The 14,272-nt window shown below is 44.9% G+C and overlaps 2 protein-coding genes across 3 annotated transcripts; one reads left to right on the top strand and one right to left on the bottom strand.

Moving 5' to 3' along the window:
- Positions 1-5,827: 5,827 nt before the first annotated feature.
- LOC111208077 lies at positions 5,828-8,588 on the top strand. 2 transcript variants are annotated; one of them, XM_048771168.1, is made up of 4 exons: positions 5,828-6,854; positions 6,931-7,502; positions 7,581-8,220; positions 8,308-8,588. In XM_048771168.1, the coding sequence occupies exons 2-4, from the start codon at positions 7,008-7,010 to the stop codon at positions 8,397-8,399; spliced, it is 1,227 nt and encodes a 408-aa protein (XP_048627125.1). In that variant the 5' UTR covers positions 5,828-6,854; positions 6,931-7,007; the 3' UTR covers positions 8,400-8,588. The 2 variants fall into 2 exon arrangements, with proteins under 2 accessions (XP_048627125.1, XP_048627124.1); XM_048771167.1 differs by having other exon boundaries at positions 8,302-8,588.
- A 77-nt stretch (positions 8,589-8,665) lies between these two features.
- Positions 8,666-13,110, bottom strand: LOC106407682. Its single transcript, XM_013848551.3, has one exon. The coding sequence runs from the start codon at positions 13,108-13,110 to the stop codon at positions 9,430-9,432; it is 3,681 nt and encodes a 1,226-aa protein (XP_013704005.2). The 3' UTR covers positions 8,666-9,429.
- Positions 13,111-14,272: the final 1,162 nt, after the last annotated feature.

The following is a 14,272-nucleotide window of genomic DNA, read 5'->3' as shown; positions in this document are numbered from 1 at the left end:
CAATTCAACAAAACAAATTATTCAACCAAATTATAATTCTAAACCTAGTATATACAACCAAATCACAATCCTAACCAATCACCTAACAAAAAATCTATCAAAACTACACAAAAAACTAACCAATAGACCTAAGAGAGTGGGATAGGGTCCTTACATGATTTGTGTAAGAGAAGGGGGAGATCGCCGGAGATATCGTCGGATTTCAGGGAGATATCGTCGGATTTCAGGGAGATATCGTCGGATTTCAGGGGGAAATCGCCGGAGAGAAGAGAGGAGTCGCGTAGAGGAAGAAGAGAGAAATGGGGAAGAAGAAGGGGCTCGTGGTTAAAACCTAGGGTCCGACGGACATTATCGTCAGAATTCTAATTTTAATTTTCGCGAAACATTTGCCCGGTAAAATGAAAATATTCCGAGGAAATTCCGACGGATAGTAAAATATCCGTCGGAATTTCCTCGGAATATTCCGAGGAAATACGAGAACTAGTTTGGGGTGGGGTTTCAAAACATCAATTTTTTTTGCCGTATTTCATTTCTTATACAATTGTAATGCATACCATTGAGGATTCTTTGTATAGATGAGCATAAAACCATGAAATAACAATTCAAAACTAATGAAAGTATTCCCTTTACCGTTCTTTAAAAGGTATAAGTGTTTCTCTTATGTTGTGGGATTTCGTTCAAACAATCGGAAAAGTGTTATATACGGTAAGGAACAAATATTTGACTTCATAATGAACGTAAGACACTTAATAAGGGTTATATAGGTGTTATTCAAACCGTAAAACGTTGTTTTCTGTTTAAAAACCCTATTTTCTCGGAATTTCCTCGGGGATTATTCCGAGGGAACTCCGAGGAAACCCTCTTCTTCCTCGGAATTTCCTCGGAATATTCCGAAGAAATTCCGAGGAACTAGTGTTTGGGGTTTCAATACGTCAATTTTGTTTTATAAACGGATCGATCGATGGATATATGTCCAAAAACGCATCGATCGATCACTAAGATGGACCAAGCGTAAGAATGTGATCGATCGATGAGATTATCCCATCGATCGATCGAGAATCTCAAATGTTCCTCGGAATGTCCTCGGAAAATCTTGTAAGTTTTTTTTATAAACATATCGATCGATGGATATATGTCCAAAAACGGATCGATCGATCACTAAGATGGACCGGACCGTAAAAATGTGATCGATCGATGAGATTATCCCATCGATCGATCGAGAATCTCAAGTGTTCCTCGGAATGTCCTCGGAAAATCTTGTAAGTTTTTTTATAAACGGATCGATCGATGGATATATGTCCAAAAACGGATCGATCGATCACTAAGATGGACCAAAGCGTAAGAATGTGATCGATCGATCCGTATTTGTTCAAAAACGCATCGATCGATGCGTGTGCGGGAAACAGAATTATAAGGCAAAACCCGACCTTGTTGGATCTAAACCTCAGAACTCTCATCCCCTCCGATTTCCCCTATAATTCGCCCCCCCCTTTCTCTCTCTATAATCATCCGATTTGAACAATTTTGGGCTCTATTCCCCTTGATTTTTCGAGCTCTACCTGATTCCTACACTCGTTTTCACCCTAAGACAGGTATACTCCACGAATCTCCACATTCTGAAATCGTGTTCTTGAGCAATTTTTTGGGTTTTGTGAATTTTTTATTTCCGTGTTGATTCCTTGATCAAATATGCATGAAACAGATGTTTAAACATGAAATATAACACAATTGTCTGTGATCAACGAGTTTGGAACAGGATTTGAGATGATTTAGGGATTGAGAATTTTTTTCAATTTGGTTTTTTTTATTCACAACTCGATTTCGCCTTTCATTTTCATGTTGCTTTGAGTTCTTAATTGATTATAACCATGTTGAGAGCAATGATTCTATTTTGTAGAGAATGAAGCGCACGAAAACATCAGCAAAGAAGAACACACAAGAAGAGGGTTCGTCTCAGCGAGAGAAGCAAAGGCCAGAGAAGTGGGATAAGTCTGATACCACCCACTACAACAACATGAAGAAGGTAGCCGTTCCGGCTACACAACTAGCATGTCCTGAGACGATGACAATATTGGGAATCAAAGCAGACATTGAAGGGCTGTTCTAGAACATGGGTCTAGGCCAACTATGCAACCTCAACGAACCCACTTATCCGGAGTTGGTACGCCAGTTCATAGCATCCGCATACGTCAGCCGTCCCGATGATAGCCATCAGGAAGGTTTTCTGGCATTCGTAGTGCAGAAAGTATACTATGAGGTATCTTTCAGAAACCTCTGCGGACTATTTGGATTGAGTGTAGGGGAGAGGACATCTGGTCTTTATTGGACTTCAGAGCTGTTGAACTTCTGGGAAACGATTGGCACAGGGGTTTATAGATCTTCTCAGGCAAAGGAGTCACTTATCCGGAGCCCAGTACTGAGATATGCCACACGCCTCATTGGCTCATTGCTATACGGGACAACCACAGCCGCATCAGTCACGCAATGGGAGTTGTGCCTCCTGTACCAAGGTGTGAGGCATTTGCTACCGGCATTTGGAAACTCTACATTCCCACCTGCTACTGCCTTCAACATGGGAGCGGTGCTGGCCGTAAACTTAGCAGGATACAAGGGGAAAGTAACCAAATACAAGAGCAATGCATGTGGATTTGGTGCAGTGATTACTCGGATCCTTAGACATGTGGGTGTAGACTGCGAGAACCAGCAGGTAGCACTGGACAGATCGAACAACATTGCTTGGAACTACCTGGATGTCATTTCTCTTGTAAGTAAGGAGTTCATAGCTGGTCCCCACTCGAGGATCGATCGGGATGGTCCTTACGTCTACGTATTCCAGGACCGAGCGAAGAAAACACTCTACTGCCACCTGCCTCAGATCGGCCTGACTGCTCTACTTTCAGAGGCTGCAGTTGAGTTCCTACCCCCTACTACCGCACTAGTAGACAAGCCATCCTTCTTCACGCCAAAATATCAGACCAAAGGCAAGGCCGTGGTTGATGAAGAAGGAGAAGATGAGGCTACACAAGCCATTTCAGATGATTCACAACCCCATCAGCTACTCCCATCAGACTCCAGCCAGTACAAGCTGCAAGAGCTTCCACCGAACGCCACTTCGCGCCAGCAACAACATTGGAGAGATCAGAGCATAAAGACAAACAACGACATGCTACACAAGATCTGGGCTGCCATTTCACGTATCAGGCCGTGTCGTTGCCAAAAGGATGATGTAGTTCATCGGGACAACTCTCCATCCAGCTCTGGTTCGGGTTCGAGTGGTACACACAGGGTAAGAAAGAGGTCCAAGAGACCCAACGATGCAGGAACATCTGGAGCAGGAGACGAGGAGTAGGAGCTATCACCAGCCAGTATTGCCATTTGATTTCCGACCGCGCTATTTTATTTTCTTTTCTATTCTAACGTTTTATGGTCTTATTTTCTGTTAATTTTGAACTTAGTTTTTTTTTTCTTAATTATGAGTTCGTATTTCTTTTACATGGTTTCTTCGTTTTATTTGGTTGTGTTTTGAGTAGTTTTTAATTCGTATTCAGCTTTGCCTTGCTAGATAAACCAAATAACTAATATCCGAGGAAAGAGGTTATATCAAGTGTTCCTCGGAATTTTCTCGGTATTTCTTAAAAAAAAAAAAAAAAATCAATGGTAGTCTGTTTCCGAGTCATCATCACCAGATGAATCTGAATCTGGATCTTGGTGAAACTCTCCAATCACTGGTTCATCCTCTACGTGAACGACGGCTTCCTCTCCAAAGTCGGTTAAATCGACAACAAGGCCAACTCCAGCTAAATCTTCTGCTGCACTTAAGTTGCCGGATGTGCTTGGTTGTAGTGGGTCTTCCAGCTCAGAACTTCCCTGAACTCGGCCTCTCGGGTTGAGTCTTGTAACAGTAACCCATGGATCATCTTTGTTCCTTACCCGGGGGTACTTAATATAACAAACCTGTAACATTTAGAAAAATTATAAATTAATACACATGATGATGAATCATTCTGAATAATTAACATTTAATTACCTGATCGGCCTGAGAAGCAAGAATGAAAGGATCATAATATTGCAGCTTTCGCCTCGAATTTACTGATGTAACACAAAATGCATCTGTTCTCACACCTCGATCTGGAGTGTTGTCGTGCCAATCACAATAGAAAACAGTACAGCACAATCCAACCATGCCCAAATACTTGATTTCCAAAATCTCATGTATGTGTCCGTAGTATACATCATCTCCTGATGCAGAACAAACGCCAGCATCATAAGTCGTACTCGAACGTCTCCTCTTCTGAGTTGTGAATTCATATCCTCGAGTACAAAATCTCGGATATGACTTCACAACAAAGTTTGGTCCAACAACCATCTCACGTATCCAATCGTCAAATGTTTCACCTCTGGCCAAACCAGCAAACACCTATTAATATCACATATATATATGTTATATCAATAAATGTGAATTAGTATAAATATGTGATAAAATATATTTTAATTTGTTTAAAGCACTCACATAAGTAAACATCCATCCAGTAAATTCTCTCTGCTTCATTTCTTCTAGTTCGTCCTCTGTGGCGTATCTATACTCGAACCGCTTTTCTGCCATGGAAATCATGTATATGATGACAATAATGTAATTAATTAAGATTTAAATTTCAACTTGTTAAAATAAAAATTTGTAAGCTCATTTATTTACCTCTCATATTGTAGAACGTCTTCGCAGTTGGTGAGCAAATATGTTTGCAAATGACTGCGCTCCTGCTCAGTAAGTCGACGGTCCTTTGGTTTTCCGCTAAGTCGTCCAATGTCTGTGAAAATGTCTGGAACCGTAACATGATATGTTGCCCGTTCGCCTCTATCATCATGCCGAGCAGGTCTTCTGTTTTTGGTCTGAACTTCTGCTGGAAAGTAGTACTCGGCAAAGTTTGAAGTTTCTTCATTGATCATCTGTGCGACTATAGTTACTTCCACCCTACTTAAATTTTTCACCATCTTCTTCAAATGGAACATATACCGCTTGTGAGAGACAAGGTTTCACTTCTTAGATTTAGGTTAGGTCAAGAGAGATGAATGAGAATCGTGGGCTGAATCCCGTAAATAAACTTGAAGAATGAATATGATTTTATTGATGAGTTGAAAGATGATGAATACAAAGGAATGTATCTTGAGATGATTACTAAAGAATACGTAATGCTTTTAATCTAGTACAAAAGTTGATATATGGAAAAGAGATGGCTTGTCTTTTATCTTCTCCGTCTTTATATAGTCTAGGTTTCGTTGGCAACCCTTCAACTGTTCTCCGAGATATTCGGCTTCAATTACGGAACTCGCTTTAGGCTCCTCTTGACCGAGTCTCTTAAGGTGTTAGCTCACTTTCTGTCGTGACCTCTGCTATGATGTCTCCCAGGTCCAGTCGTCAGCTCGGCTTTCAGCTCCCTTTGTTATGATGGGCTTATCGCAACCCACATGCTAGCTCACGCTTATCGGTACCTCACCTGAGGGTCATATTCGGGTCCAACAGTTGCCCCCAGCTTCCGAATAAAATCCTTTGTCTCGGAAGCTAGAATCTAGCTATCGATCTTATCTTTTCGTTAAGATAATGATTAGTTCTTATCCTATTTAGATTCAGCTTACTCGATCTAACGGTCTTTATTACGTTTGGCAGAATCTACGGTTCAGATGGAGAGGGTTTGAAATGACTTTTCCGAATCTCGAGAGGTGATGGGATATAAAGCGGTGAACATTAACTGCTAGCCTCCCACTTTCTCCACGCCTCCGTTCGGTTTTCAAGGTAACTTCTCTCCTCTCTCTTTATTTTACTGCGATTTTTTTATCTTCCTCGTTACTTTTCTCTGCAAATTCTCTCCCAAACCTTGCAATCGATTTTCTCCTTAACCTTCCCATACTATGGATCATCCGAAAGAAGGTTCCGGGGAATCCGGGATGCCTCCCTCTGCTTCTGGAGCTAAACTACTGAAAGTTAAGCAAGAAGTCGGAGCCAAGATGAGGAAGGGGAAAAAGACAGCCAGGGAGGCAATCGCGACCAGAGTTTCTAAACGGAAGAAGAAAGACGATTCTAGTGGGAGCAGTCCTCACTCGCCTTCGTTGCTGAAAAATCAAGACGTGGTTAACCTCATGGTTCAAGCTCTCGGCCAAAAGGAGCTTGGCCGTGCCTGTAATTCCGACGAAACCCCCGAGACCGCTCCGGAGGGTTGGTTCTGTTGCCATGAGAAGTACATCTCCAAGTCTCACTTGAGATTTCCTCTTCCGACCCTACTGCTTGATCTACTAGATCATTATCAGTTAGCCCTTTCCCAACTCTGTCCCTCGGTTATCCGGGTGATAAACGGCTTTATCACTAGGTCCAAAGAGGAGGGGGTTAGCGTCGGTCTTACCGAACTTATGAGCCTCTTTTCCCTGAAGGAAAGCGCCTCTAAGGAGGGTGGTACCGGGACCTACTACCTCCCTAGTCGTCCCAATCATGTTATCTTCAGATTCTCTAGTAGTGATGATGACTGGAGGAAGAAGTATTTTTACGTTAAAGTTGATCCTTCGACGGTTCCTGTGGGTCGGAACCTTAGGGTCACTTGGACTAATCCATCTGGTTAGGAATTCTAGGGATATGCTTTTTCCGTTTTATTCATTTATGGCCGAGTAACCTTTTTGCTCTGATTTACTTGCAGAAATCGAAGATCCTCCGAAGCTCTCTACCAAGCTCACCAGGGCTCTATACCGCAAGTTGCAGCAGAGTCCCTGTACCTGGGTAGCCTACACCACTTCTCGAATAAGTGCAGCCAGATTCCCAGATACCTACAACGCCTCTTTCCAAGATCCCATTCCTGCTGAGAACCTTGAGAGTAAGTTCTTGTTCGAACCTTTTCAATGATTTTATCGCTTTGAAGTTTTTAAACTTAAGGATTTCCATTGTTCCAGTTTCGGCAGGCGATTCAGTTGTATCGATCTCAACTGGTGCTAGTGCTTCGGGAACTGAAAAGTCTCAGCCAGGTGACATGACTCTGCGACCATCATTCCGTTCTAGGGGTAACCCCTCTAAAGCTGCCAGTGCTTCTCGTGGAAGCGACAGGAACCAAGGAGGATCGTTCCTTATCTCAATGAAGGAAGTTTTGGACGACGGAGGATCCAAACCTGTTGTCGAGACTACTCCAACTGAGGTTGTAGCTCAGGATGCTGCTCCTCTCCCTGAGGTCCAGGTGCCGGAGGCTGACTACCAGGCTCCGAAGGGTACCTCTGAGGTCGAGCCGTCGAGACACAAGAGGCCCAGGACCGATCAGGGCGGAGCTCCCACCCGTTCTTCTTCCTCGTCCTCTAGAGGAGGGACTGTTGGGTGGAGCTTTACCCATTCGAAGCCTGGGTCGATCCTGGACGACTCTTGGGGCCTAGCTGCGATAATGAGGCACCTGAAGAGCGTGGGATGTCCCCTTCCAGCGCTCAAGGACCTGACTAACCGAGATGAGTATCTCGATATTGCCCACTGTATGGGTCAGGTACGTGATCTCTATCTGTTCTTTGTTTACATTCTTTGGAGACGATGATATATATATATTTTTTTGGATTTATTGCAGTTGGCTGGGGCTGTTAACAGGGCCCAGCTCAGGTTTGAGAATGCTCTGTGTGCTGCCCCCAATGCTGGTGAACTTGCTGAGGTTACCGAGATGGTTAAGGCAGCCAAAGCCGATCTTGACCAAGCCCGGGTTCGAATTTCTGAACTCGAAGCCGAAGTGACGAGGCTAGGCTCGAAGGCCGATGCTCAGCAAGGAGAGATCGAGAGTCAAAAGCTCGATATCCAGGTGAAGAGCAGGAGGATCAATGATTTGGAGGCTGCTCGAAAGATAGCTGAGCATCAAGTACGTGAGCTCATTGCCTCATCCCAGGATAGCCAGAAGAACAAGGAAGCTGAAGTCAAGCTGGCTGTCAGGGAAGGGAAGAAAGAAGTCGCCGAAGCTTACGGCAAGATCCTGGTCTGTGTTAAGGAGAAGTTTGCTAGGAAGAAAGATGAGGTCAACGCCTTGGTGTACGCTCAGGAGCTCCAAGCTAATGCCGACCTCTTGAAGGATATGCTGAACAACAAGATCCAAAGCGTTGAAGAGGAGTACAACCAATTGGTGGCCTTATTACCAGAAGCGACAACTGCGTATGAGAAGGCTCAAGTCTCTGACTTCTCGGTCAGCAAGCTTCCTCTTCCCCAGATCTCGGAGAGTTCAGGTACTTTCGAGATTAACATGTTTAATCCATCCTTTTCTGGGGAGTATGGCTCTAATTTGGGTTTGATGGCTCCTGACTTAGCTCCAGTCGAGGCAGCAATAGGAGGTGATGGCAATGTGGTCGATGAGGGAGTTCCTGCCGGTGCTGGTGATCCGATTCAGGAAGAGAAGGAAGATTGAGAGCTACGGCTCTTTTAGCTTTATGTTTTGTGTTTTTAAGACTTCGGCCTAAGGGCTTTGTTTCGTTATGCATTATGACTTAGTGCCTGAGGAGGCCTTTAAACCTTAACACTTGCTGGATTTCAATAGCCTGGGGAGGCTTTTAAACCCTTTCTTATGTTTAAATCGTGGCTATTATTTCTGTTTTAAGTTTTTGAACTTAACCTCGTTTCATTTAATCATAGTGATTGCGAATCTCAGATGAGTTGTGTGCTGTCATCGTTGAGTCGGATTAGGACCTTTAGTCTTAATTTATGATAAGCATTTAGCTTAATGGATATTCGGTCGTGATAACCTTAAAGAGAAGTTCTTGATTTTAGCTCGGGGACCTGAGTCCGATTCGAAAGGTTCTGGGACCTGGTTGTTCAGGTTCGTAGGAACCTGGATTTAGATTCATAGGGACCTGAGTTAATTCGAAGGACTTCGAGGCCTTTGAAGTTTAACGGATGGAATTGAGGAATTTCGGGATTTTCCTGATTCTTTAGGATTTTAAGACCTTTCGATTTTGATAAGGGTTTCAAGACCTTTTGGTTTTGATTAGGATTTTAGGACCTGGTTGATTGTTAAGGATTTTAGGACCTTGCTGATTGTTAAGGATTTTAAGACCTTAGTTTATGTTAAGGATTTTAAGACCTTTGGGTGTATTAAGGATTTTAAGACCTTAGGTTCAGGTTTTCAGGGACCTGAATGTATTCGAGATTGTTGAGCTTAGGTCCCGATTTAGGGGGACCTAAATTTTCTTGGAGGGTTTTAAGACCTTTGATGTTTATGAAACTGAATCAATCGTTTTATTAATATCAGATATCAGAGAATACATGATTCAGATTATTTACACAGTAACTATTTTTAGGCTAAGTGTTCTTGGTAACACCTGCCCCTTTGGCTTAGGTGAGGAGGTTGGTGAGAAGAGGTTGGGGCTGCACTCATGACGGAGTTGCCTACGTACCCAGTCAAGGGATCAAGCCAAACGTAGTTCAGGGGTTTTAGGTACCTAATGATAGTATCTTTTGAGGTTCGTGGCATTCCACGATCGGATTTCAGGTACCCCGGTTCGTACCTTCTGGAGTTTGTAAACTCCGGGTCGTACTATGTGGATAATTCGGTAGGGTCCTTCCCAGTTGGTTCCTAACTTTCCAGCTCCCGGTTCCTTTGTTCCTTCGAACACTTTCCTAAGCACTAGGTCCCCTACGGCGAACTGTCGGGGCCTTACTTTGGAATTGTAGTGTCGTGCCATTGCTTGCTGATAATTTTGAATGCGAAGCAAGGCTTGGTCTCGTCTTTCCTCGATCAAGTCGAGGCTATCCATCAGGAGCTGGTTATTAGCTGCGGGATTTGAGGTGCAGAGCTCCCGTCTGAGGCTACCTGCGGTGGTTTCTGCTGGGACGACAGCTTCCATCCCATAAGCTAAGGAGAAGGGAGTTTCCTCTGTAGCTTTTCGTGGGGTGGTTCGGCAGGCCCATAGTACTTCGGGTAGTTTTTCCGACCAAAGCTCCTTTTGGGCTCCTAGGCGTTTCTTGAGGTTTGCTAAAACTGATTTGTTGGCAGCCTCCGCCTGTCCGTTCCCTTGAGGTCGCCGAGGTGATGAGAAGGTGAGGCGGATGTTCCATTTATCGCAGAAACTTTTGAAGTCGTGGGATATGAACTGTCCTCCATTGTCGGTTACGATTTCGTATGGGACGCCATGCCTGCATACGATGTTTTTCCAAACAAATCCTTCGACCTCGAATCTGTTTATTTGTTGGAAAGCTTCAGCTTCAATCCATTTCGTGAAGTAGTCGGTTAGGACCAGGAGGTTTAGTAACTTCTTTCCTTTCCCTGAAGGTACTAATGGACCTATAATGTCCATAGACCACCTCATGAATGGGTAGGGAGCTGATATGTTAGACAGCTTTTCCGCTGGTTGGTGTATGATCGGTGCATGCCTTTGGCATTTGTCGCACGATGAGGAGTAGACCTCACAATCTGCGATAATGGTAGGCCAGAAGTAGCCTTGTCTTTTTATTCGGATGGCTAAGGCTCTGCCTCCGGAATGGTTTCCACAGGAACCGTCGTGCATTTCCTTCATGAGTTTCATAGCTACTAGGCCGTGAACGCATTTTAGGTAAGGTCCGGAGACACTTCGTTTGTGGAGGGCTGACTCGATTATACAGTATCTTGCTGCTAAAGCTTTGAGTTTTCGAGCCTCCCACTTGTTGGGTGGAATTTTTCCCTCTAGGATGTAATCCATGATCGGTATTCTCCAGTCTTCTCTCCCTACAACTTTGTTGTGAAGAGAGGAGGGAGATTCCTGTTCGGGACCTGGTGCCGTGGTGCCCCCGGAGATATTCGTTGGAGTAGGTTCTGGGTTCTGAGGAATATCTCCAATTTCCTCGTTATCCCCTGTGGTTTGTGTAGCGTTCCTAGATGCGTTTTTAAGAGCGGTGCGGCTTCTTGTTTGGACTTTATAGACAAGTGGCTCCGAGGTCTGGATGGTGCCCCCGGAGGTACTCGTAGAGTTAGGCTCTAGGGAGTCTGAACTTCGGTGAGTACCTTCACTTTTGTCGTTGTTTTCCGGGTTCTGGGTTGCTTTCCTGGAGGTGTGCTTTCTAAAGCTGCGTGTTCTAGTTTTCGGGAACCAGAATGTCGTGAAAACTTGGGTAGCTACCGTCGGGAGGCTGTTATCCTCTATTTTTTCCTTTGGTTTGCTATCCATCTCAGCCTTGGTAGCTATGTCGATACTTGGCTTCTCGATTCCTTCCACGGGTATAATTCGTTTTACGAGAGGGTCGGATGTGGAAGCTAATGCGGCGAGCGCGTCTGCTGAGGAGTTCTCCCCTCGTGGGATCCTCGTTAGCTCGAACTTGTCAAACTGCTTTGTGAGGTTTAGGACGACCTCGAGGTATGCCCCCATTCTTTCGTCCCTTGTTTCGTATTCCCCGTGAAACTGGCTAGCTACCAGCTGCGAGTCGCTGTAGGCGTTTAGCTCCCGAATTCCGAGGCTCAGGGCGAGCTTTAATCCAGCGATTAGTGCTTCGTACTCGGCCTCGTTGTTGGAAGCGTTAAATCCAAGTCTATAGGATTGTTCGATGGTTTCTCCGGCTGAGGAGGTTAGTCTTAAACCGACACCGGAGCCTTGCCTTGACGAGGCTCCGTCCACGTATAGGCTCCATTTCGGAACCTCTGTTTCCTGGTCTAGATGTTCGGATGCTAGCTCAATAACGAAATCGGCGAGGACCTGAGCTTTTGCTGCTGCTCGGGGTCTGTACTCGATGTCGTACTCGCTGAGCTCTATAGCCCATTTTGCTAATCGTCCGGATTGGCTAGGGCTATGCAGAATCGTCCGTAATGGTTGTGAGGTCATTACGATGATCGAGTGCGATTGGAAATAAGGTCGCAGCTTCCTGGCAGCTGTCACGACTGCTAGGGCTAGTTTTTCCATGGTGGGATATCTCGTCTCGGCGTCTATTAAGCTTTTGCTAGTATAATAGACAGGTCTCTGTTCGTTTTGTTCCTCTCGTACTAGCACTCCGCTGACTGCAGCTGCCGACACGGCGAGGTACAGGTACAGTGGTTCTCCTACTACAGGTTTGGATAGTATCGGAGGTTCCGAGAGGTAAGCCTTCAGCTGTTTGAAGGCTTCTTCGCACTTTTCATCCCATAAGAACTTCTTATTATTTTTCAGAAGTTTATAGAATGGAAGGCATTTATCGGTGGACCTGGAGATGAATCGATTTAGTGCTGCGATCCGTCCGGTCAATCTTTGTACCTCTCTGGTCGTTTTAGGTGATGGCATTTCCAGGAATGTCGCTATTTGTTTCGGGTTGGCTTCGATGCCTCTTTCGGTTACGAGGTAACCTAGGAATTCGCCGGAAGGTACTCCGAAGGTACACTTAGCTGGGTTTAGCTTCATGTCGTATTTGTTGAGGATTTCGAAACATTCTCTTAGATGGGAGATGTGGTCCTCCCCCTTTGAGGATTTGACTAACATGTCGTCGATGTAGACTTCCATGGTTTTTCCGAGTTGTCCAGCGAACATTTTATTTACTAACCTTTGATAGGTAGCTCCCGCGTTTTTCAAACCAAACGGCATGACCTTGTAACAATAGGTTCCTCGTTCAGTTATGAATGCGGTTTTCTCTTGATCCTCAGGATCCATCATAATCTGGTTATATCCTGAAAAGGCATCCATAAAGGACAAGAGCTGGTGTCCAGCCGTTGCTTCGACCAAACGATCGATATGAGGTAACGGGAAGCTGTCCTTAGGACAGGCTTTGTTTAAATCGGTGAAGTCTACACAGATTCTCCATTTCCCATTCTTCTTTTTTACTACCACTGGGTTAGCTAGCCAATCGGGGTATTGTACCTCTCGGATGGACCCGGCCTTTGTTAGTCGATCGACCTCGTCGTTGACAGCTTGGGCTTTTTCTAGACCTAGCTTACGACGTTTCTGTTTGATCGGTTTAAAAGTAGGGTCTACATTGAGCTTATGAGTGGTGACATTTGCATCTATGCCTTTCATGTCGCTGGTGGTCCATGCAAAGGTTTTGATATTCTGTTTTAGGAATTCGACGAGCTCCTTTTTGGTTTCGAGAGGTAGCTCGGATCCGATGCTCACCTGTTTCTCAGGATTTGAGTCGTCGATGCTAACTTTTTCGGTGAGGTTCTTAGGGGGACCTCGGATATTTCGTTGCATTTCGCGACTCTCCTGGATCTGTAATTGCTATTGGGGGGATTCTTTTATGATCTCGAATCCTCCCAGGTAACAGATCCTTGAAATCTTTTGGCTACCGTGTATGGTAGCTATTCCGTTGGTTGTTGGAAATTTCACGCATTGGTGATAAGTTGAAGCTACTGCTTTCATCTTATGAATCCAAGGCCTTCCGAGGATTGCGTGGAAAGGGGATGGTTTGTCGACAACTATGAAGTTGGTCATTTTCATGACTCCGCCAGCTATAATTGGGAGCTTAATTGTTCCCAATGAGGTGGCTGTTTCACCTGAGAAACCTACGAGGTTGGATTTCTGGTCGACAATTTCGTAGTCGTCTATTTCCATTCCCTTTAGTGCGTTGTAGAAAATAAGATCGACGGAGCTTCCGGTGTCGATCATGAGCTTAGGTACCTCGTACCCTGCTATATTTAATGTTATGACAAGGGCATCGTCATGAGGTCTATCGAGGTCTAATGTCTCACTCTCCCAGAAAGAGATCTTAGTGTTAGACTCAGGCTTGGTCGGTTTGGACTGAGTGTTTGACACAGCTTTCCGTACGTGACTTTTAATAGAGTTAACGGAGTCTTGACACACATCGGACCCTCCAAGGATGTAATCGATCCTTGAGCCAGGGCTCGATTGGGGAGGTGGTTTACTCAAGAGGGCCTCGATTTGTAGGCTTTTTCCTTGTGGAAACTTTCCAAGGATCATATCGACTCTCTTTTTGGGAGCTGGGGGTGGTGAGTCTGTTTCTTTTTCAGGTGACCTCTCGCGTTTTGGAGAGCTATCTCTGGGACCTCTCTTCTGATAAGGTTGTGGCTTTTTGAGGTCCACATCTTTTATTTCTCCGGCTGCGAATTTAGCAGCCAGTTGTCGTTGGAGGTCCCAACATTCTTCGGTTGAATGTCCCTTTCGATCGTGGTAAGAGCAATGTTTGCTCTCGTCATAACCTTTGGACCAGGGGGCTTTAGCTGTCGCGGCGACAGGTTTTTCTTCCTTGTCTTCCTCGACTACGTAAGAATGTTCTCCCTGGGTCTGATTATTTCGGGAGCTACCTCTTTTGTGAGGTCCCTTTCCATCGGAGGCTTCGCCTTTCGGGTGACTCTGGGGTTTTCTGTGGAGCTTATCTAATGCTGCCATTTCCTCC

This window comes from Brassica napus, unplaced genomic scaffold, assembly GCF_020379485.1.
Source record: "Brassica napus cultivar Da-Ae unplaced genomic scaffold, Da-Ae ScsIHWf_1046;HRSCAF=1464, whole genome shotgun sequence".
Lineage (NCBI taxonomy): Eukaryota > Viridiplantae > Streptophyta > Magnoliopsida > Brassicales > Brassicaceae > Brassica > Brassica napus.
This window is presented reverse-complemented; position numbering and strand designations above follow the sequence as displayed.

What these genes read in the sequence shown, in the direction of transcription:
- LOC111208077 (XM_048771167.1), top strand. Translation starts at nt 7,008, where the DNA reads ATGACTCTGCGACCATCATTCCGTTCTAGGGGTAACCCCTCTAAAGCT. An exon ending in TTGCCCACTGTATGGGTCAG is followed by an intron (nt 7,503 to 7,580) that starts GTACGTGATCTC and finishes GATTTATTGCAG; the next exon opens with TTGGCTGGGGCTGTTAACAG. An exon ending in CCAGATCTCGGAGAGTTCAG is followed by an intron (nt 8,221 to 8,301) that starts GTACTTTCGAGA and finishes CTCCTGACTTAG; the next exon opens with CTCCAGTCGAGGCAGCAATA.
- LOC106407682 (XM_013848551.3), bottom strand. Translation starts at nt 13,110, where the DNA reads ATGCAACGAAATATCCGAGGTCCCCCTAAGAACCTCACCGAAAAAGTT.